The sequence below is a fragment of the Lepidochelys kempii genome, chromosome 4, assembly GCF_965140265.1.
Source record: "Lepidochelys kempii isolate rLepKem1 chromosome 4, rLepKem1.hap2, whole genome shotgun sequence".
Taxonomy (NCBI): domain Eukaryota; kingdom Metazoa; phylum Chordata; order Testudines; family Cheloniidae; genus Lepidochelys; species Lepidochelys kempii.
The window spans coordinates 24,064,222-24,088,881 of NC_133259.1; the positions used below are offsets into that span (position 1 = coordinate 24,064,222).

The window sequence follows — 24,660 nt, forward strand, 5'->3', positions numbered from 1 at the left end:
ACCCGTTGTCATAATTAGACTCCAGAGTTAACAATATGTGATGGGCAGAGATATTTTCATCAAGCTATTATTTCAGGTTGCCTGCAGACTCTGGAAGTGAACAGTGTATAGGGGCAAGAGGTTTGTTTTTTTTTAAGTGAAAGCTTAAATTCTGTAGAACTGAATGTGGCCATGATAGAAGTACTGGAATGATTTTCTGGCCTATTTAGACTCACTTTGAGTCCTGCTGATGTGTGCATTCTATAAATACGGACAATTTCCTTCTGCTGTGTGCACCCTATTGCCTACTGTTTGTGTATTGTTGGTTTTAAGTGGAATGTGAGTACTCAAAGTGAGGGCTGATAAAACATTTTTGTAGTCCTAGTGCAAACAGAAAATATGTTGTGTTAGGTATCAGTCTTCCTGCAATAAAAGGTTTTAGTGTTAAAATTGGTTATGATCATGGTACAGTCTTTCCCTGAAGCATGCACTGGTTTTCAGGAAAAGGTTACAAATATGGGATGAAAATCCTAGGTAATGAAAACTATATTCATATATTGAGGAATAATTCAGTTGTTTGTAAACAGCTGGAAATAAGAGGTTTTTGTTTTTTAAGAATCTGGCTCTGCCTTTGTTCCCTGTCTTCTCTCTCCCCTCCCTCCCTGCCTCCAAATTGTTAAAGACAAGTTGTTGTCAGTGGTAACTGCTGAGAATTTGTCGAAAAGCTCACTTTTAGAAGACAATGGACCCCAAATATACTGTGGCACAGCTTTAAACTTTATTAAGTCTGTCTTGGACTAGCCTTTCCTCTCCTGAGTTAAATGGAAGAAAAGTTTGGCAGATTCCATGCTGTGAGCTTGATTGATGCCCAGAACATGTGAGGGACTTTTGTGTCCAGCTTGCTCTCCATGAGTGCATAATGTGTGAATACTCAAATAAGGTCAGCCCTTATCACATGTAATCTAGGCCTGAAAGCAGATCATCAGTGACAGTCATACTCTGTAAGTGAGAACACAAATCATCCTCTGCGTGCTTTGGACAAGTTCTGGGATTTTCTCCCTTCTCCCCTTTTACCTCTTTCTGTACTGCGGGCGGGGGTGGGGGTGAGAAGGGGGAACCTTGGCAGAGCTCTGAAAGCCAAAGGAATACGTGCTCAGAATACCATACCGCTCGTTCAAATAAGTGGGGGGATGGGGATTGTTTATTTGTAACAAAGTGATAGTCTTTTCACTGAGTGGCTGAAATGAGCTTCTCTTCTTTGAGTTGCTGATGTCTAATGATGTGGAATGCTGCAAGTTGGGAATGGAGTGGGAAGAAAAGAAATTGGGGGAAACATGTCAAACTCACTTCTATTGTGTTGTTTTTAAAACTCTCCAAATCCCTCCAGAAATTGTTGAACGCGTCACAACTTTTGTTGTTTGAATTTTAAAAAATAAAATAAAATAAAAATGTTAAGATTGCTCAGGAGTTAAACACAACATCTGGAAAAACAAATTCTGCTCTCCCCCTCCCCCCCCAAATTATGAGGAAAATTCTGTCCACTGCTAACACCTATGTAGCTAGCAGGCTAGATACCTACACTGCGCCTATCACCAGGGCCTCTGAGCTCCACTGTTCACTGCTAATACACTGTAAATAATTAACATCTTTAAGTATATTTCAAGTCTGTTTACACTGTTCTGGTAGAACTTTAACATAGCATTTAGGGGGGCCCATTACTTAGATTGTAAGCTATTTTGGAGCTTGGACCTTCTTCTGTGTTAGGACTTAGCCTAGCACAATGGGATCCTGATCCATGACTGGAGTTTCTAGGGGTTACCTCAATATAAATAATGAAATAAAATTATTTTCAAAAATTCACTGCAAGTCTTTGTCTAAAAGAAACAAAACAACAAGAACCCAAGTTTAACGTAGGGAATGGCGTCTGCCTAGCTATGTGGATGTTGCTTGGTTACTCTCGTTTAGTTGCTTGGTTGTTTTCCTGTCTCTTTCAATGAAATGTTGCAACTGTGACACATTTGGTTGGTGCTTTCACTTAGAAAGGAATTTTACTTTATGGGTAGAGGGCTTTTTAAAAATAAGAAAATGTATAAATAATAGGATAATTGGCAGTAAAGAAATAAAATCTAGAGTTAGACCATTGATGACATTAACAACTATGGAAACAATGATGTCATTCTCCAAGCTGTGGAAATAATTGAGATTTTTTCCACATTTGTGATATCTTGAAAAGTTTTTTTTTCCATTCTTGGATATATAATGACCCCAACCACACAGCATTTTGCAGTGCTTTTGCTTGCTTGTATGTTGTACAATGGGTAAGTGTGTAATGCCAGTTAAATCTCTGGTACTGAATGGAAGATCCATAAACTCTAGAGTCTGTCAATAAATTCTGTAATTATTATAATTTATTACTGTATTCATTTTGATTTGCACTCTACTACCAAAAAGAGCATCCTTGACACTCATTAAAAAATATACAATTAAATAAACAGCTTCCTGAGCTACTGCTAATAGCCAATATTCTGAAAGAGCAAAAATTCAAAGAAAATTTGGGTCTCCAACAGAGACCTCCCCCCATCTCAACCATCATAACTTCCCTTTGTACTGTATGATGATATTCATATTTCACAGATTGGAGCCACTTACCTAGATCCTTATGGCCACAGGGTAAGTCGTAGCAGATTCTGGAATGTAACTCACATGATGGATATTCTAGCAGTACCTAATTTAGACAGAGAGATCTACTGGCTCCCCACCCTGTGTTTTAGTCACAAAAGGAATCCGTTTTTCCCTGATGATAAACTAACAACCTCCATGATTTTTAATTATACTGAAAGGGGATTTGCAAGAGTGGATTAGTGCTTAATGGTGCTTGGAGACACCAGAATTTTGGGGAGTCTTCTAGGAAGGCTTTTCATCATAGCCCTCCACCTCTCTGAACTTTTTTATTTTCCTTATTTCTGCATCTTTGATCTTGTTGCTCAGTCAGACAGTCCAGCTACCTCGAGCCCATCCCAACAGGTTGCCGGTAGTGCTCAGCTGGCCACTGCAACTCCATCTGTGGCTCAGCCTGGCTGCATCATCTAAGATAGCTTCAACCTTAGTTTTGGAGTCCAAGAATCCTCTCCCAGTGCAGCCCTGGGAGTTGATATCTATACCTGGATGCCAACATGACTTAAACGTTGATCTTAGGGACACATGCTCCCTTTAGTCTGCATGTGGAACTCCTTTTGATGTTAGTGGGGTTGGGGGAAAAATGTGTCTCCCTTGGATTCTAAAGTATTCAAATTAGCTTCTTCCCGTTTGATAGCTGTCTTTCAAATTCACAGCTGTACTTCTAAGACTGACATGATTGCAACTGGAGCATTTATTGCTAATGACAGTATAGTACCATAGCTCCCATCCTCCATTTCCCTGCTCCCCTCTTGACATCATCTTTGCTCACAAAAGCTTATTTCATGGTGACTGTGCTGTTGACCAACCTCCCCTCCCCCCGAAAATACCCTTGTCCAACACCCCTCTGCAGCTCGTAACACTTCTAGCCCAAGAGGTTGATAAAGAACAGCTCAAGTCACTCCCTTTAGGGATAGTGTACCAATTGAAATCTTGAACTTGGATTTCTCCTTTCATCCGGGCACTCACTGTTTTGACTGGGCTGTTCTGTAGACTTTTGGTGAATTCATGGTATATTCATGAGTGAGTGAGTGAGTTTGTTTGTTGTAAAAGAAACAAGTTTAAAATGTCAGCAGTTGATGAACCATTAGTCCAAGCTTCACTTGTGCTTGAAATGTGAGCTCTGGAGAGAAACTTTAAAGATGCCTTTTGAAGTAAAACGCACATACTAAAAATAAATTAGGTAGGATCATGTTTTTCCCATGAAAAATGGTGTAAAATGTTCAGCGAATCTCAGAACAGACAGTGATGAGGCTGGAAACATACATGTTTCTTTATCTCTGTACTTTCCAATCCTATATGAAGGAAAATGATGGGGTTGGCTGGAATGTCCTGTTAGTGTATTTGGTATAATGTAGTTAGTCACTAAAAAAATAAAATTAAAAAAAAATAGGAAAGGGAAAGTACATACAACGCAGTAGAATGTCACTAATTCATGCTGAAGTCTGGGAGGCAGACAATATTATAACTTGATTTTTTTAATTGGCCAGCAAGGGTCTTTTCTACCAGCAGTGGGCCAGATTAGTCTTACTCACACTGAGTAACATTTACTGCATTGTTTTTGTTGATTATTTATTTGTATAGTGGTAGTACCTAGGGGCCCCACTCATGGATCTAAGTTCTATTTTGCCAGGTGATGTACAAAGATATAACCAAAAGATCGTCCCTTGCTTGAAGAGCTTCAGTGGGATGACTTGTGGAGTAAGGTACTATTCAAGTATGGGTGACAGGATCTAGCCCTTCGAGATCAATCAGAAAACTCCCATTGATTTCAAGTGGGGCAGTATCAGGTCTTAAGTGAACAAAGACTATAAAAAAGCAAGACTAATGCATCACAAAATGTACTTTGCTCATTTATTTAGACAATTATAATTTATTTTAATTATTAATGATAATACATCATTATGTACTAGTAACTGTAAAATACTGTAGTATATGTGTAAATATATGTGACCAATATGAGCCCACACTAGAGTGCTCGGCTATTAAATCTTAGCTCAGAGATGGTGAGAGACCATCAATTAATTTTGTTGTGTGTGGATTAGTGAGGTCCTGTTATATTCTCTTTTCAGTACTTAGTGTTTTTATTGAATTTTATTCAGAAGTGAAGATCGCAAACTTTTAATATTTGATACCATCATATTGTTTGTGCATCTGCTTCCTGTTTCCATTTACCAAAACCAGGCAGCGGATCATTAGCGGGTGTAATCTGTCTGTTGGAGCTATATCAATTTATATTAGTGAAGGATCTGTCCCCAGGACTTCAGTTGTGTATAAATAAAAAAACAAACAAACTGAAATAAATATGTATCTGTATAAAAATGGAGAAAGCAGTAATTTAGAACTCTGACACATAGAGTAGCCTGTGTAGCTCTAGCAGAATACAAAAGTGTGCATTGCAATTGTGACCAAGGGAACACAGTTGAGAGATTTAATTAAATCTGTGTGCATTTCTAATTCATTAATATGCTTACAGTAGCTTCATGTGATTTATATAAATTTAAAGGAGTCCAGTTACATGAGGTATCCACAGACCTTTAAAAAAATCTGTTTATTGCAATTTTCCAATAAATCACTGTTCATACGGGGTTGGGTGGGGGAATAAAACTCATTTTGAATGACACAGTATGCTGACACAGACATTCTATATCTTATATTTCTTATCTTTCTTAGCTGTCTTCTGTTATTGCCTCAGAGCAATCCTTATTTCTCTCTTAATATTGGAAGTGCACAGGAAAACGCTGGTGTGGCTTTAAAAACAAAAGCCAAAGGCAGTGCTGAGTTTATAAAACAAACAGTTTATAAGTAGTTGACAAGAGGGGTTTGCTTACATCTCATTGAAAAATGGAATACAAACTTCATATTAATTTTCAGGGCTTTGTTTTTTGTATGTGTAAAGTGTGTAAAGTAGAGAGGGAGTTAAAGACTCGGGCTGTAGCTTCCAAGTTTACACAAATCCCTGTGTGGGCAGTCAATCCATGCTCCTGTCTCAGGAATCCACTCCAGCTTGGGATCCTTGCTGCCCTTTTGTTGTCCTCCCCACGAGGTGATCAATTGAGGTCTATGTGGTGACAGAACCAGTTTGTAACAGGCTTGTCTTTCACATTCTCCTCTCAGGCTTGCTGGCAGACTTGTCCGAGGATCTGACAAAGACGAAGCACGGGGACAGTGAAATAAGAAAAGAAAAAGAAACAGAAGAACACAGGCAAATCAGAATTACTACTCTCCTGCAGCAATGGGTTGGCTGGAAGAATCAAACTGGCAGCTTCACATTTCCTTGATCGTGCTACTCTCCATGCACACCGAGGGTAAGAAGAAAAGTGTTCTGCAATGTAATTATGTCTGGGTGGCGAGCTGAAAGATGACAGCTAACTCTTCCATTTTATTATGAAAGGAAAAGTTTAGCATGGAGAATCGCAGCTTAAGAATTTCCAAACCCCAGTGCAGTCTGTGAAAGTACAGTATTTTAACTGCCTGTATGGCATATGTAAGTAGTATGTCTGAATTGGAAACACAATTTCAAAGCGTAGTTACAGAGAGATACAGTAGTTACAGAGATGTACAATAGAAGTATTTTTTTTGAGACTGCAATTGTCTGAATTACTTTCTAATCTGATTTAGACCTGAATATGCAATTGATGCTCTCGATAGACACAGTTTTTGTAGAATCAACCAGTATGTTTTAGGGATGCCGTACATATCAACTCCAAGTGATGTTTTCTATTAGAGTTTTGATGCAATATTTGAGAAATCTGTTGCTCAGGTAAAAACAAAGATTTTTTGTAACAAATGCATTAAATTAAAACAGGTAAAGATTACTAATTATAGAGTTATATAGTTTTATCTTTGAACATTTCATAATGTTAGGAGGCTGTTCCTTAACTTCACTCAATTTAAGGATTTATCAATAAACAAGGATTAGGAAACATATTTTGCTTGTTTAATTATATGACTGATAGATTTCATAGTTTACTTTTAAAAGGCAAAAATAAAGAATATGGCTAATTATAATAGTGCAGTATTTACCAGTCAGAAAGCGCAGTAAGTAGAGACTGTAATAAGGGAGAACTCTGAATGATTGACAGCAAAGACACAGTAGCATTATACATTGTAGAGAGTATGATAAGGAAGCTACATGACTTTCACGGGTTTACAATACCACTGCATATGAAAGCAAGTGCAATAATTGAGAAAATGTTTTTTTAATAGCAGATAAATGTGCTTACGGTAATTTGCTTTATACACATACTGTCTTTCCTTATAAGTTTTATGCCATCTTTCAAGACACTTTTTTTGAAGTAGTATACTTTCAGAAAAGATGGCAAATAATTTTATGGAATAGTCTTGGACCTTTTTCTTTGGCTGATTGTTTTCAGTATGCAGCAGTTAGCTAGCAAGCGGACTACCACATCTACAAAGAAAAATAAATATTCACAACAAGGAAGGTTTTTCTCTCTCCCCATATATTAGTCATTTCTGTTTATTAAACAGTTAGACTTTCTGTGACTCACCTACAATCCTTCAGTACTGGACATGTGGTTTGTTTTGAGGGATTTTTGTTTGTTTGGGGTTTTTTTGGTGCTTTAGGAAATCTTACTCTGGCTCCCTAATAAGACATGATACAGTTAAACCTAATGGCCAGAAGAAACAGCAGTAGTACCTTTGTGTAGTCGGTTTTCTCTCAGAGATGTGATGTGTGGTAAGAAGGTAGAAATTGGTAGGAGAAAATTAATTTAATGACTCTGCTCTGTGCACTGAGCCTAAATAAAACTTTGGTTCCCAACACCCTGAACTATGGTGAAGTTCAGCTCAAGGTCCCACCTTCCCTATTGACAACTATCTTGGAATATGGTTCTTAACTTAGTGATTTGGACCCTTCTCCAGTTTATATTGGGGAAGCTATTTATGGAGCATAGAAGCCATCTTACATCTTAAAACTCTGTGTGGCAATTGAGTAAATCTTGCAAAGTTAGGGTGAAGCTTCAAAATGCAGTTATGTATCTTGGTTAAAAGCACTGTGTTAAAACTGTTCAGCCCAATATGGAACGTGAGTGAGCTTGTGTCTAACATTTTATTTTTCCTCAATTCTTTTTAAAGTTTGGGGATACAAATGCAAACTGCCCTTATTCTTTATCGCTGATGAACTCTTGGGAAAAGAAGGGGTTCTTGGGTTACACAAAAAGTATAGCAGTTTTGTCAAAAAAAAACATTTACCTTTGCTGAAGTAACCTCTAATAGGTTTTGGATACATGGACTATATTTCAGGTCCAGATCCTTGGCATTTTTGTAAAAGACACCCAGAATCTTAATTGTTTGGCAGACCCTCAAGGAACACACACATTCTGAGATACAGGGGCATGTGGGGCATGGACAGATCAATAGAGGAAACTTGCAGTGGATTGGTGAAATATATACACACCATTTTCCAGCCATAAGAGTCCCAGTTTGCTTGTCTTATTAGGGCATTTCAAATGGATACAAATTAATCAAAAAGAAAATAAAAATCTGGAATTATTCATTGTATCGACAGCATAATTACAATGGACTTAAATTTCAGCAAGGGTGGTTTAGCTTGGACATTAGGAAAAACTTGCAAACTGTCAGGGTGGTTAAGCACTGGAATAAATTGCCTACGGAGGTTGTGGAATCTCCATCATTGAAGATTTTTAAGGCAGGTTACACGAACACCAGTCATGGGTGGTCTCGATCAGTGGTTCTCAAAGCCGGTCTGCTGTTTGTTCAGGGAAAGCCACTGTCGGGCCAGACCGGTTTGTTTACCTGCCGCGTCTGCAGGTTCGGCTGATCGTGGCTCCCACTGGCCACGGTTCGCCGCTCCAGGCCAATGGGGACTGTGGGAAGCGGCGCCGGCCAAGGGACATGCTGACTGTCTTCCCGCAGCCCCCCTTGGCCTGGAGCGGCTAACCGCGGCCAGTGGGAGCCGCGATCGGCCGAAACTGCGGACGCGGCAGGTAAACAAACTGGTCTGGTCCACCAGGGGCTTTCCCTGAACAAGCGGCAGACCAGCTTTGAGAACCCAGGGTCTAGATAATATTTAATCCTGCCATGAGTGCAAGGGACTGGACTAGATGACCTCCCGAGGTTCCTTCCAGTTCTATGATTCTTTGTGTTGGCAGTAGACCACCTCATACCAGATCACAAGCACAACTATTTATGAATCCAAGTGTTACATTAGGAACGTGGTTGCCACATCTTGCCAGATGAGAGTCAAATCTTGAGTGGTGATGCCTTCACAATGTTTGTAGTGTCTAGTAACCAGCGGCATGCTTAGCTTGGGGCATCTTGCTGTCTCAGGCCAGGTTGTTTTTTGGAGGACTGTTTGGCTGTTATCTTTCCTCTGAGCAAGAGCAGCATGCCCTCAAGTATCCTTGTCAGTCAGTGCTCATGCTCATTACAGCAAGTTCACTCACCTACTCAACTTCTAACCACAAACCTATTTAATGGTCCAAAAAGCCATGCCTCAGTTAGACCTTGGTCCATACTCCCCTTCATATAGCATAGGTGCTGGCACATTCTTGCAAACTGAGATGGCCTGGGGCGTGTTCTTCTTGTGTGTTGCAATGCCTGCCTCCTCTCTTTATTGCTTGTACACTTGTGCAACCAAGGTTTAGACTGTATTGTAGTGTCTTTTTATTTAAATATTGTACTGTCTCTGCCCAAAATATTCATACCTGGGTGCCTGTAAGTTAGGCTACGTAATAGAAATGTAAATCACGTAGACAAGTAATCTTATTTTCAATTGTGCTGAGCACCCACAAATTCGACATAGTCAATGAGAGCTTTCAGAGGAACAGCCGTGTTAGTCTGTATTCGCAAAAAGAAAAGGAGTACTTGTGGCACCTTAGAGACTAACCAATTTATTTGAGCATGAGCTTTCGTGAGCTACAGCTCACTTCATCAGATGTTGAATCTGATGTTCATCTGATGAAGTGAGCTGTAGCTCACGAAAGCTCATGCTCAAATAAATTGGTTAGTCTCTAAGGTGCCACAAGTACTCCTTTTCAATGAGAGCTGTTTTTCCTCTTTGAAAATCAGGTGATTTCTATTTAGGTGTCTAAATATGGATTTAAGAGTTTAACTTCAGGCTCCCAGGCGTGAAAATTTGCCCTCTGTCTTTAAATATGGAAGCAGAGACAACTGCAGCAATGAAAAGGGTCTGTTCTGTGGGCTGGGATCTGTCCCCAGATCTTTAACAAATTGAAAAGATGACACGCTAGTTGACAACTGAAGTTGTGAAAAATACACCCTCAGGGTAGTTTATGGGGAAACATACTTTAAAGAAGTGTATAGAAGTAGGGCATGTACAGTAAAGATTATACTTTTATTTTGTCCTGCATCAGGGACCCATTGTGCTAGGCACTGTACAACCACAAAACAAAAAAGAGTTTACAATGTAAAAGTAGCTCCACGTTTCAGTTGGAGGAGTGATTGCAGTTCGCATTGGCATCACTAGCTTTAATTTACCTGGTGGGGTAACAATATTAGTGAAGACCTGCCTGCATGGATCCTGGCATGGGCTGGCAACATGAGTATGTACCCAGGGTTCTGATGGGACTTGCAGAGCCTGTGCTGCCATATCTTCACCGCTGTTTTTAGCTATGTTAGCTAAATTAACACTAGCATGAGAGTATGCCTGTGTGAGCTGCAGCCCCACCTCCATTTGCAGCATACACATAGCCTAAGTAAAAAACAATTCTGTATCTAGATGGTGCAGAGTTCTTCCCTGCCAGGTATTTCATGAGGTTTGGTCCAATCTAATTCAAAACATCTCAAGAGATGGTGCTTCCACTGCTTCCCTTGGAAGATTATTCTGTACTCTAATAGGTATCAAACTATATGTTCCATTCCGTGCATCTGGTGAAGTGGGCTGTAGCCCATGAAAGCTTATGCTCAAATAAATTTGTTAGTCTTAAGGTGCCACTAGTACTCCTGTTCTTTTTGCGGATACAGACTAACACGGCTGCTACTCTGAAACCTGTCGATATTTGTAGGCTAGTCTGATTTGGGGCCAAATTTTGCCCACTGTTGCTAATTTCAGAAGCAGTTGTGCCATGAATCTAACAGCAGACTGTATCCCATTGGGATTACACTATTTATTTATTTATTTGCTATAGAGGGACAAAATGCCATCTTGAATTGGAGGGCAAAGCGGCTCATCAACTCAAATTGCTGAACTTATTTTCTGGAATTTGTACTGTGTGCTACTTACAGTTTAAAATTTTGATAAAAATCTTTCATAGAAATATTTGAGTGGACGTTTAAACCTAAGGAGTCTGCTTTGGGAAGAATTTTTTACTTTTCTGAAAGAGGCTTAGGAAAGAGGCTAAGTCTTCTCCTTGAAACAGCTTCGTCTTTTCGGAAAAGTGCAGGCCACCCAATAACTCTAACAAAGCCCAGCTCATCATTATAGGGGGAAAAAAGCTGTTTTAAGAAATAACTGCCGTGCAGGGTGAGTTATAAAGATATGTTATGTGCTAAAGAGTTGCTTTGTCACAAACCCCACGTACGGGAGGCAATGCATAATTGAAGTGACCCAGGAACAGACCAAAAAGCTGATTGTGACTGTGGAGTTGCAGGCTGCCTTGTGGTTTTCTTTCTGCTCCAGAGGATGACCTATCTTGCATCACTCCGGTACCTGGCAAAGCATATGCCCCCCCATCCCACCCCAGCACTCTGTGGGAGTGGAGCCCAGGCTCTAACCACTCCCAAGCCCGCTTAGGTGGAGTGTGGGGAGAATTGTGGCTGTTTTCATCCATGCTGATACCTGTGATGATAGTAATCAGCACAGGGGCATAAGGGAGTGCCTTACTTCTCTGCATGGGCATGCAGGATATACCACACTCCGGTCCTGAATCATTATGTGGAAGCCGTGGAGAAATTGGCAAGAAGTTGCTTTTAAAAATGAATTAAAATTAATGTAGTGTTTGTGAAAAGTGTGGGATTGAAGTGCAGGAGATAAGTATGTTGTAGGCACTGGCAGTCCAGGCTTTACCCCTGCATTGCTCCCTGCTGGTAGACTTATCCCTGTGGTCTGAAGGGGACCACCTTTAGGACTGAAAGTTCTGTACTGCATGTGTGTTAAAGCTACAGAGATTTTGAGTAGGGAACCAGTTGTTAATTACAATAGCAATCTGGTGAATATATAAATTCCTTGGTATAATTACTTGTCATACAGTTCACTGCCCGAGGGGGTTAGCAGGCAGTACTTCAGTCTGATCCAAAAAACTCATGTTTCATAGATTCATAGATTCATAGATATTTAGGTCAGAAGGGACCATTATGATCATCTAGTCTGACCTCCTGCACAATGCAGGCCACAGAATTTCACCCACCACTCCTAAAAAAGACCTCACACCTATATCTGTGCTATTGAAGTCCTCAAATTGTAGTTTGAAGACCTCAAGGAGCAGAGAATCCTCCAGCAAGTGACCCGTGCCCCATGCTACAGAGGAAGGCGAAAAACCTCCAGGGCCTTCCAATCTGCCCTGGAGGAAAATTCCTTCCCGACCCCAAATATGGCGATCAGCTAAACCCTGAGCATATGGGCAAGATTCATCAGCCAGATACTACAGAAAATTCTTTCCCGGGTAACTTGGATCTTACCCCATCTAAAAACCCATCACAGGCCATTGGGCCTGTTCACCTGCTGCCTAGCTGTTGTCTGGCAAAGTTCCAGACCCCCTCCTCCCAAACTGTAATATTTGCTCATAGCTAGCGTATTGTAAAACTCCCCAGCTGAAAACCCAGAAACTCTTAGTCATGATACACAAGTCAACTTTGTTCAGTAACCTGAAAGCTGAAGGATGAATCAAGGAACATGCGGATAATTGGTCCCTAGAATATATTGCTTTAGAAGTAGATATGCACTATATTTATATGACATGCGTTTAAAGTAATAATTTTTAAGTGTAAAATGATCCTGGTTACCATATGGCAAAATATACTGGAAGTTTCAACAGTTAAGGCTGACACAGCTGTTAAATACATAACCATGGTTGTGTGTTTAAGAGTTTTATACTACAGCTATTATGTGGCATTCCCAGCTATTAATCTCCAGCTATTAATCGGCAGTAAAAGCAACTTGTGGTGAGCATCACAGATGCTCGAAATCTGATCTCCACTGCACTTCACCTAGTGGGGGGAAATGGCAAAATTTTTGTATCTCAACTCTTTCCTTCTTGCTTTCTTCATTATATTAAATGTAGGTGTTATCCTGAAAACAGTTCATTGCAGACAATACAAAGGCATATATGTGGGATTTTTTTTTTCATTTTTACAATGAAAATATCCACATTACTTGAACTTTCAAATTTTGATATTAAGACTAAATAATTTGATATGGCTCGTGTGAAGTACATTAATTAAACTGAAGAATGTAATGCCTACTATTTGGTGCTCCTTTCTAACCACAGTATTTGGATATTCTACTTTAAGACCTTTTTTGTTGTGTTTTTGTTTTGAAGCTGCTTATCAAGAACATCCTGTTTTTGGGGAAAGAAACCAAATGAGTTTGCTTGCTGGCTTTTATTCATAACTCTTCAATACATTTCAGCATTCAATGTTGCATGCTACAAAGCATCATTTTGATTGCTGTGACATATTAGTTGGACTGTGGAGCTAGTGTGATATCCTGAGGATAGCCCTGATGATGTATCAGCATTGTGTTACAATATTGCTTCAACCACAAAATATTAATGCAAATAGAATGGAAAATGTGCAGTATGGATGTACATTATTCTTACTGTGCTGAATCCTGACACCCTATTGGCTTTGCAGAGTAAATGCATCCTGTTCTTACTACACAAACATTACATCAAAAGAGAATTAAACATTTGTGCCTTTCTTTTGAAAGAGATTGGGGAAAATAGAGTATGTTGCCTACTGTGTTTCTTGATATAAATAGTTGACCTCTTTGGGGAGAAAACTGTGCAGTTGTTCCATTGGCCAGGTTCACCTAATGGCCAGATACACAGTAAAATCAACAGAAGGAGTTTTTACAGTACCCATGTTGTTACAATTTCAATGAGAAAGGTTTGATTTTTATGTATTTTTAGTTCACTGAGGTCAGGGGTCTGTTAATTTCTGTGTGAAAAGTACTGGCCTGACAGCCCTGGAAACTGTGGCCCTCTGTTAATCTACAAAATAGGTATAATATTAGCAGTGTCAGTGCACATTTACCCACACTGCCCGCTTAATGTGCCTTAATATAAAGGACCACTTAGAGATGAGAGGATAGTTCCATATACATTCCCCCTTTCAATACTTGCTTTTTGCTTAATTTCATATCTTAATTTTTTATTAATAAAACTGCACCCATTGTCCATTCTCGAAGCACTTGGACATGTATACCAAGCAAATTTCTCAAAATAACAGATGGCTAAATATCCACAAAAATTAACTCCCCACAGATAACATCAGCTGATGTGCTTGGGGAGTTAATCTTTGTGGATATTTAATTCAGTTAAGCCAGAACTAAAGCACAAATGTGAGTGAAGAAATAACCAGCATACAATGAAGGTAAAAAATTCTGGGCTCTGTCAGTCCAATAGTAGGGGAAGTGAATTGCATTGCTGAAGACCTTCTAGCAAGAACGTCCGAAACAGTTCAAATGTGGGCCATTAATAGATGAGCTATTATTCATCTTCACTGACAATGCTTAGCACAGGTAGATAGGCTGTGCTGAGATAGGCAGGACTCAGACCGTGTAGAACTGCCAGTTGTTCTGTTGGCCTTTGATGTGAACATTTTCTATTGGGAAATTGACTGATACCATCATGGTCATCTCAAATAGGCCACCATTAAGCAATTGGGTGGTAAATTACTGATCTTTGAAAAGGTGTTTTAAAGTAAAAAGGTCTGTATGCAATTATCAATCCTCTAAGCCACTTAGTCCCAGATTTTATTTAAATTAATGTTGTATTTTTGTCATTGTACCCATTCCTGATATTCTCTTTTGGTTTCATGGGTATTTTTAGGAAGTTGCTTAATGAAAATTGTATGACATTTGAAGAAGAGAGCATCTGAAAGTCACATGTGTGCATTTTGATCAGATTAGCTGCTTACCTTAATGATGTTCCCTTAAATTTACAGTCGTTCATTTTTTTCATTCCGTTGATACCGGATGTCAAATGTACAGTATTGCAGCATGAGTAATACCTTATGTGATTTTGATTGTGTGCCAGTCTCCAAAATACGAAACTTTTGTGCAAAAAAAAAGGGGGGCAGTGGGGGAGTAATGCATAAAATTTCATTTATGCGTGTAGTTTTGAAATGCTTGATATACTCAAATCGGAGTCTTTCTGGTTGTTGTTTCTGGAATGCATGGTTTGAATAAAAGCTAAGCAGCTTGCATGAAACATAAGCATTTCAGAGACTCATGTGAATACGAGTGCTATAACCTAACGTGTTTGGGTGAAAAATGTGGTTTCCTGTCGTCATTCGAAAAAGTGTTTCTCAGGCTTACTGACATGCATCCTACAAATTTAATTTTCATAAATATTTCATCTCTTTCTTATGCTCAATTTAATCTATCAAAGCCACACAGTGCAGGAGACATCTGGTATTCTGCTTAAACCCAGACTTCAGCTGGGTTTCATTTGCAAGGGGTTTCTAGCAAATTTGTATTTCTTGCGAACCGCAGAATTGTAGTTGGTTGATTTGGTGGCTTTGCAGTAGTGTTGGGAGGTGCAGAGTAAAAGGCTCAGGTTCAGGAACAAGTGTCTAAGTCTCTCTCTCTTACTGGGTTGATGAAATTCAAGCTTCGAGTGGAGAATGTTGTACTGTGCCTGGGCAATACATAGCTGCTTTTTGGCCTCTCCTCGTGACCAGTAAAAGCACCTGTAATGTCAGTCTGATTTCATAATGGCTATCTGTGGGGCTCAGAGAAGAAAATGGTGTATGGTGAATTAAACTGTGAGACATCTTTAGTAACTCATTTGGACGTGCCTTCGCTTGGACCTTACCCAGAAAGGGAGGTCTCTACAACACCTAGTTCACCGTTCATGTTCGCTAACTTTGTGCAGAAGTGGCCATGATTAACAAACTCTACATTTTCTGAAATGCATTAACAGTCTATTTTCTATGCAATATTAAAAAATGAAGCTACTTCTGAATTATAATTAAATACATTACCTAAAGAAATATAGATACTGGATGTAATCAGGTGTAGATCCCACCTTGCTCTGAACAGAATATGCACAAACTATATCTAGTCCAAATTAAACCCTTTTCTGGGTTTGGCTTTATTGGAAATTAAAGTAAAAAGGAAAAATAAACATAATCTTAAATTTTCTCCACAGTTTTGGCTTCTGCTTGATTTCATCATCCTTCTCTCTGCGGAGGTGGATACTCCACCCCTCCTTATACCATGGTTGAAGTTAACAACTACCTGCTAATGTGACCCAGCAGTAGTTACACAACATCTTCATGCAGAGTAGCAGCATCTGGCATCAGATTGACTCAGCAGGGTGCTCCTAAGGTCATAGAGTTTGCTATTTTGCTAGACTGAATTAACCCCGTATCCCGGGATACAGAGATTTTTTTTTTTTTAGCATTTGCTCTGGTTTAGTCCATCACCATGAAAGTTAGCTGCTGGAAGCTGAATTCAAATACTTTTGCATTTTGATGTGAAGTCGGAATGCACATTGTTTAAATCACTCTCACACTATACGACCCTTTCCTGTGTGATTAGATGAGAGGTGAAATCTCTGTATTATTTAACAAATTGCCTTCTTTCCCTTTTAAAAAAATTTGTCAATAAAGCAGATTTTGACGCACATTGAATGGATAAGGCCACCCATTGAAAGTTATCCACTTGAAATATTCAAGGACTCAGAAATGTAGCAGAAGTATTTCCCGACTTTTAAAATGTTCACTAAGGGCATTAATTTTTGAATGAGTTTTGGTTTCAAGGTGGGTCAGCGTTTCCTCCAGGGTCAATTTACAAAGAGGTTGACTGCAATCTCTATATATTCACAAGTTCTGCTGTTCGTTAAATGGATGTTCTTCACATTCCTTTGAGAATTCAATCCTAAATAGCCACATAAAGTAGTATTTGCATTATTTCTATGTCCTGGGCTGCTTATTGTTCATATTTATATTACCAAATGTATGTATCGAGAAGCAGCACCTGCTGTAAAAATGGGGGGACACTCTGCAGTAATTCCTATATGGCTTTTTCATTTTGTTGCTTGTTCTAGCTATTCTAGTACATCAGAAGGTCTTAACATTTCTTAAAAAGAAAAGGAGTACTTGTGGCACCTTAGAGACTAACCAATTTATTTGAGCATGAGCTTTCGTGAGCTACAGCTCACTTCATCAGATGTTTACCGTGGAAACTGCAGCAGACTTTATATACACACAGAAATCATGAAACAATACCTCCTCCCACCCCACTGTCCTGCTGGTAATAGCTTATCTAAAGTGATCAACAGGTGGGCCATTTCCAGCACAAATCCAGGTTTTCTCACCCTCCACCCCCCCACACAAATTCACTCTCCTGCTGGTGCTGTTCGAAAGGTGGGAGGGAGTACAAAAAGGCAGCCATCACATTTCATATCAGAAGCTTTCTCCTGCAAATGAGAATAATGCAGTTGTGGTGGCTACCATCTTGCCCAGCACAACATGGGTTGAACTGGGGACCTTCAGAGTGAAAAGCACAAACTGTTGCAGCTTGAGCTAAAAAGGCAAGGCTCTGTAGCTGAGGGGCTGTCACAAATCTTATCCTCTGCAGTTCGCACAGAAGGGAACTTATAACCAGTCAGTTTATAGTGTTTCCAGTTTTTACAATATTTTGTTTTTCATAAATCCTGCAGTTATGTGGTTACATGAGAACCACGTCTTTTGTTAAAATAAAGTGTCCTGCTGTAATGATGAGAAATGCTTGAAAATGTGAACCAAGTGTTCTTTAAAGGACCAAAAACTAGAAGGTAATCCCTGCCCCCATTCAGCAATATATATTTTCTACAATTGCATGATTCTTTGGTCCACTTTGAGGGGATGGGGGACAGAATGGATTCATGATTTTTGAACACTGGGGCTTGGCAATGTTGATCATGTCGTCTTGTTAATTAAAGAATAAAAATGGTTCACACTTCATTCAGCTGTATCTATCCCTCATTAATGTTTAATGTTTTAGGGTAAAATTTTCAAATGAACTCAGTAGTGCAAATACCATGGAGTGACCATGAGACTTGTGCACCTAAGTCATTCTGGCTCTTTTGAAATTTTCCCCCCTTACAGGCAAACTTGGGGATCTCCCCCCCGCTTTTGTTTTTTTTACTAAAATGAAAAGTATAAAAGTTTAGTTTTATGCAATTGAACTTAAACGCAAAGGAGAATGGACTTGATGACCTTACACTGTAGATCTTTTCTATTTCTGATTTTGCATTCTTCATCTAGGTAATTTTAATATATGTTTTGAAGGTCAGTGATGCATTTGAATTGGTCAGAGGGTACAATATATTTTAGTTTATAATGTATTTGGGGAAAATTAGAGAGATACTATCACGTCCAATTGGGCCTAAATTTTAGATTTTGTAAACGTAATAATTCTAAAATCATTGAAACATTTTATGACTTTTAGGGGGGAGGTGGGAATTCCAATGGGAACATGTATCTTTTAAAAAAAATAGTGAAAGAACACACCATTCGCTTCCCTACGAATTAGCGACCACAGGCATGTGTAATTGATTGGAAGCTGGCTATAAACAAAAGTTGAAAGTGAGTAGTCTATTATTATTGGTCAAGAGGTGAGAAATACAAAGATAAAACAACAATATTAATAGTGAAGAGTAAATTGTAATAGTGAAATTATTTCTCTGTTAATATTGTAAGGCTTTGTGTATGACCCATGATAGGAATGGGCTTGTCTACAACATAATTATACCACTGAGGTTCTGCCATTCAGTTTTCCCGTATAGGCGAACCCTTAGTACATGATTTTCAAAAGCACTCAGGATTGTCTAACAATGCTTCTATTGAATCCAATGGTAATACTCCCATTGCTTCAGACAAAGTTAGGCCAGTGCTGTGTGCTTTTGAAAATCCCATCCTTAGTTTTTAAACATATAGAGCCAGATCCTTGTTGATATAAATTGGCATACCTCTGAAGTCAATGGAGCTGCATTAAATTACACCAGCTGAGGATATGGCCCCTGATTTTTAACTTGATGGTGCCATTTTAGGTTTTAAAATATGGTTTTGTGGCTTTTTCATGGATTACTCAAAAAGCCAATGTCTTTGAATAATTCTGTTTTAATTAATTCTCTTTACAGCCCCAAACAGGTTGCTAGTTAAAGCACTTCACTTGAATCTTGTACAAATACTGAACCACCATTCTATGAGCATGAACGCAGTTAAAATGAAGTAAAATACCATGTAGTTCCCTTTGTGCCAAAAATAACTCTGCTTATTATTTTAGGTACTGTAGGGAAGAGGACTGGCAATGTTGGTGGGTACGGGAAGGACAACAAAATACTGTTGCTAAAACAAATTTGTTTAAATGGAGAGGTAACCTTCTGTTTTCCCACAAACATTGTAAGAATGAAAGTGATTAATTTGTAAATTCTCCCAGCTACTTAGAGTGCAAGCAAGGAATGTCATCTGCAGCTCTAAAACCCGAGACAGCAGAATTTGCTGAGAAAGAGCAGTGGCACCTTTATATTTTATTTCTTAATGCTAAAAGTACAGTCTTAATTGTACCTTTTCTTTGTAGACTACCAACAGGTAGTTTGAGGGGTTTTATTTATTTATTTTGGTAAATTGTATTTGGATCCCACAGATTTAGACAGGTGTCTGTCAGAGCAGCATTGTGCACTTGCTGTAGGCATGTTTATGAACATTTGGCAAGTGGCTTTAGTAAGTAAATTACTGTAGTTGGTGTACAGTTTTCACTGCCTCTCCAAACTATACATTACTGCTAACGGGAGAGCAAGTCCCGGCTTTGGATTTGAACAGCTGTGGGAGTGTGTTCTCTGTGATTCTGTGGTTTAGCTTTAAGTCTTGTGTTTGATACTTCATGGTTTTAGGAGCTAATTAAAGATGTAGTATGAATGCTTTACAGGAATTTGTGATTAGGAAGCTTTTAGCTAAAATGGCAAGTTTTTTTTTCTTATTGTATATCAGGTTTAAAAAAAGTTATGCTCCTGTAGTTTTAAATGTGTTATTGCTTTTGGTATATGAGACAGCATTTAAAAAAAAAAAGCGGGGAAAGGAAATGTCATGCCTGTTACTGCAATCGTTTTCAATCAAGAATCAAATGTCGTAAGTCAGCCAATGCTATGCTTTTCAAAGTTTACTTGCCTGTTTATTGTTACCCTTCTCTGTATTAATAGAAAACGGCCTTTATCCATGGAAATAAATCTTCTTACTGCCTCACTTCCTGAATGCATGAATTTCTGCTCTAGCTCCTCTAGTGACCTTGGAAGGATTCTCTTGTGGTTAAGTCATTGGAGTGGGAGTTAGGAGCCCTAGGTTCAATCCGCAGCTCTGCCACCAACTTCCTGCATTTCTTTATGAAAATCTCTCTCTGTGCTTCAGGTCCCCAACTGTAAAATGGAGATAATACATCCTGACCTCATAGGATTATTGTGAGATTAATTAACTGTGTGGCACTCACATACTATAGTGACAAGGGCCATATCTAAATAAATAATAGCCCAATTACTGGCTGTTCTTTTCGACAGCTCTCTCTTCTTGCAAGGTTAACATGGCAGCTCACTCTAAAATCAAATCAGTCTCTCCCTAGGGATGTGGGAGGTGTTGTTTCCCATTTTTCCACCAGGAGTCTCTCCCTCCCCCCCACAACCCCCCACCACACACACATAATGTCTAGCTATGAACTGACCTACATTTGGAAGATGAGGACAACAGCCTTCTGGCTGCCATCCCAAGAGCAGTGGGAGAGGTGCAGGGGTAAAAAGTGTCTATAATAACATAAATCGTCCAAACTAGATTGATAGGCCATCACAATAATCCAATCTGAACCTCCTGCATAATGTAGGCCATAGAATTTCACCAAGTGATTCCTGTATCAAGCCCAATAACTTGTAGTGGAATTTAGAGCATATCTTTTAGAAAGACAATTTAAAGTCTATGACTGATAGAGAATCTGCCACAGCCCTAGGTAAGCTGAATTCTAAGTAACTATTTAGTAGTACACGCACACAAACTACGTTGAAAGAACACGATTCAGATCAAAAAGTCAAACACTCAAAAGTTAGGAAATATCTGTGCAACCTTAATTCGCTCCCCTGTTGTGTATGCATTATGATGGAGTCTTACTTGATCCCACACTATTTTTTTCACAGCACCCTTGCCTCATTCAGTGCACAAAATGGATGGTCTTCACTTAGTGAGCAGTTATTCAATGTTTTGTTTCCTCCTTGTTGTTCAATGTGTGGCCCTAGACCTTATTTTCTCCCCACTTTTCAAACCCCACTCCAAAGACAGAATTGTTAATTTCCTCAGGGGTGTTTCTATGGCACTCATCACTATAATACCTGAGTGCTTCATAAACATTAATTTATCTTCGCCACATCCTTGTGAGGGGAGGTGATATTATACCCATTTTCAGAGGCACAGAGAGAGAAAGGTAAAAAGTATTGACTATTTTTGGGTGCGCACTTTGAGGCACCCTAGAACCTGATTTGTTAGAGTACTTAGCATTTTATAGTTCTCAATAATATTTAGAGCACAGCTCCCAAGACTTCAGTTGCAGCTGTGAGCACTCAAAACTCCTACAAATCAGAGTGCACTGTCTAAAGTTGGGCACAAAGAAATTGAGCAACACACAATTAGTGACCACCTGTGAAAAGTTTGTATAATTGTACTAGAATCACACATGAACTCTGAGGGAGGGGTAGAATCCAGTTCTCCAGGGCTGCATACAGCTGCCTTAACCATGAGACCCTCCCTTCTCTTTCTGTAGTCCCCTGCCTCATTCACTACACGCTTTCCAACTTTTGCAACAAATGAGGCAGATAGTCTCCTTTACTGCAACACCCTGATTCATCCCGACAGCAGGTCCATCCTGTGCACTGAACGAGGCAGGGGATGTGTGGAGAAATAATGTGTGATCAGGTAATTGAAGACTGTATTATAATGCATACACACAAGTGGGCCAAATTACAGCTGGACAGGTAATTTTTTAAAGAAAAGGTGGCCAGAATTTTTTAACATGGACAAAACAACATAGCAGCCCTGCCTAGAATACTTAAAGTGTATTTAATAGCAGTATACTTAGAGCTGACAACTTATCTTAAATAAATTAATTAATTAAAGAAATCTCCCTTTGTCATGTACCTTGAAAAATCTGTTGCTCAGCATCTGCTGAGTGTCAGTATAGTAGTAATAATTTGAGCTTCCTAGAAGTGTGTGTACTACACAGCTAAGATTTGAGTTTGGCCCTAAATGAATAATGTCAGGTTTTGGAAAAGGTTCACGAAAAACCTCAGAACACTGCATGAAAATGACTTGTGATGTGTAAACTCCAGTGGGTAGTTAAGGGCCCAGTCTTCCAAGGTGCTGAGTGCTTTCAAACTCCCATTTATGTCAGTGAGAGTTGAGGATGCTGAGTATCTCACATGGCCAGACTGTCAGTTGGATGTTTTTTTCTATGTCTAGAAGATCTCAGTAATGACTGTCATTGGTTTTATTAGAGATTTCTGACTTTGATGTATGTTGTAGAATAGAAACAAAGCTATTTTTTGGTGTCAGGAAAGATGGGAAATCAGGGTTAAACACATCTCCTATCTGTACAATGTTTTTAACTGTGCTAGATAAGGGAAAGTCTCCGTCTGCTGTTCCCTACCCTCTTGTCTCTGATTCTGTGAAAGGAATTTGGAGTTAAGCAAAACATGGTCTCTTCCTGTCAGCAGCCAAGGGAATGTGGATTAAATTCTCTAAACAAAGCCCAGGACTGTTGTCAGATCTCTTTCTCCAGAAAGATTCCAAAACCAGCATCATCATAATGCAGGTTTTAGGCTAAGTGTTCTGACAAAACACCTGTGTGTTCTTCCCAAAGCATAAGGTTGAATTGCAGTGTCCTTCCTGTCAGACCCTCCAACAGATTACCAGGGAGCTTACTGTTTGGAATTGTCACTGAAAACCCTTTAGAATATAAAATTTATTTTAGAAAATAAAATAGCACTTAAAAGAAAGTAGCCTCCACCTTCGCCCCCAAATAATCAACAGTTTCAATTCCGTACACATCATAGGAGGTTACTCTACTAATATAAAGACATCCAAAAATGTATACATATAAAAGAAGCAATGAAAATTAGAACAGTGGTTCTCAACCAGGGGTACACAGAGGTCTTCCATGGGGTACATCAACTCATCTAGATATTTGCCTAGTTTTACAACAGGCTACATAAAAAGCTCCAGTGAAGTCAGTAGAAACTAAAATTTCATACAAACAATGACTTGTTTCTACTGCCCTGCGTACTACACACCGAAACGTAAGTACAAGGTTGAAACTCCAGTTGATTTTATAATTTTATGGTAAAAATGAGAAAGTAAGCCATTTTTCAGTTTTCTATTTTTATGTCTGATTTCGTCAGCAAATAGTTTTTAAGTGAGGTGGAACTTGGGGATGCGCAAGACAAATCAGATTCCTGAAAGGGGTACAGTAGTCTGCAAAGATTGAGAGCCACTGAATTAAAGTACACAGCTGTAACAGCTATAACAGTCAATGGTGGCAATTCAATATGAGGCAGAAGTTAGCACTCACAAATACATTTATTAGGTAACAAAAATGTAGTAAAGTCCATTATTTGCCGTCGTTTTACTTTTACTCGTTTGAATAATAAAATTGCTTTCCAAATTATTTAAAGAAATATTTTGTTTCTTTTTTGACCTTTAAAATGTTACTGTTTGTCAGTCATTTAAAAATAAATGATTGCATGTGAAATGAAGCACCTTTAAAGACAGAAGCCTGTAAACTGCATTGCATAATCTAAATTGTGGAAATAATGAGATTCTGTCAACTACTTTCTCTGGAAAAACAATTATTTTGTGCTCCATTAAAAATATTATGTAGATGTTGACAAGATAACTTGGGTATGAAATCATGGGGCTGGTTTCAGCACTGTCTTACTCAGCCGGAATTACACGTTCAGAAAGCCAGAGTTAATGTAATGATGAATCCGACTGTGCTTGGAGAAAAATGAATGCAACTAACAAAGCACATTTTCATTATGACAGCTGTTTGCTGGCACCTGTACTTCTAACTTCCAGAGTTAAGAAAAGACAAAATAACATTGTCGACAGTCTCTCATTATTTCCAGAAATTAGATTAGTCAACACCCCCCTAAAAACAAACAAAGCAAACACTTTTTACAAACTTTTAGTATTTTCTGCTAGTCTCTCCTCTTTATTTATCTGTGGCTATGAACTGTCAAGCGGGTGTGGTCATTGACGTGATTGCAAAGTGTATCATCAAGTAGAATTTTTCCCTTCAGGTATTCGCTATGCTTGTTTTTCTCTGAAAACAATATGGAAAGCATGACTTTTCCTTACAGTTATATTGTTTATTAAATGAAGCATTTGGAGTCCAGATTCAAATGGCTGTATATGACAATTGCTGGGCTGACTTTTAAATAATTAGGAAAACCAACACATATATAAAATTGCAGCTGTTAATATATAAATTGCGTTCATGGTTGCAATAAACTGCATATTGCTCATTTGTTTTATATTGTGTTTGTTTGTTAGTTATGCTCAAATATATCTGGAATGAAAACACTCCATAATCTATTACCCTTTTGCAGCATATCCCAAATATATCAGCCAGCAAGAACAATTTAGGCAGAAATACTAGTCACTCTAACCATTCTCTCAGTTGACTAAAATTAAAACTTTCAGTGAGGAATAGCTTTGTTGTTATCATAGCTGAGTAAATTAAGCATAGCTTCTAATGAACTGATCATAGTCAAGGCCACAGTCATTGAAAATCACTTACAGTTCTGTTTGTTTTCCACTCACAAG

At 38.8% G+C, this 24,660-nt stretch overlaps 1 protein-coding gene across 3 annotated transcripts in view; it reads left to right on the forward strand.

Moving 5' to 3' along the window:
* The window catches only part of BMPR1B (bone morphogenetic protein receptor type 1B), a 356,174-nt gene that overhangs the window by 251,515 nt on the left and 79,999 nt on the right, over positions 1 to 24,660 (forward strand). For 2 of the 3 annotated variants that reach the window (XM_073340728.1, XM_073340729.1), the window contains exon 4: positions 5,773 to 5,963. In XM_073340728.1, coding sequence (XP_073196829.1) covers positions 5,891 to 5,963 — 73 coding nt within the window. In that variant the 5' untranslated portion in view covers positions 5,773 to 5,890. Of the gene's footprint in view, positions 1 to 5,712; positions 5,964 to 24,660 lie in introns of those variants that run through there. The other variant, XM_073340730.1, reaches the window with a different exon arrangement.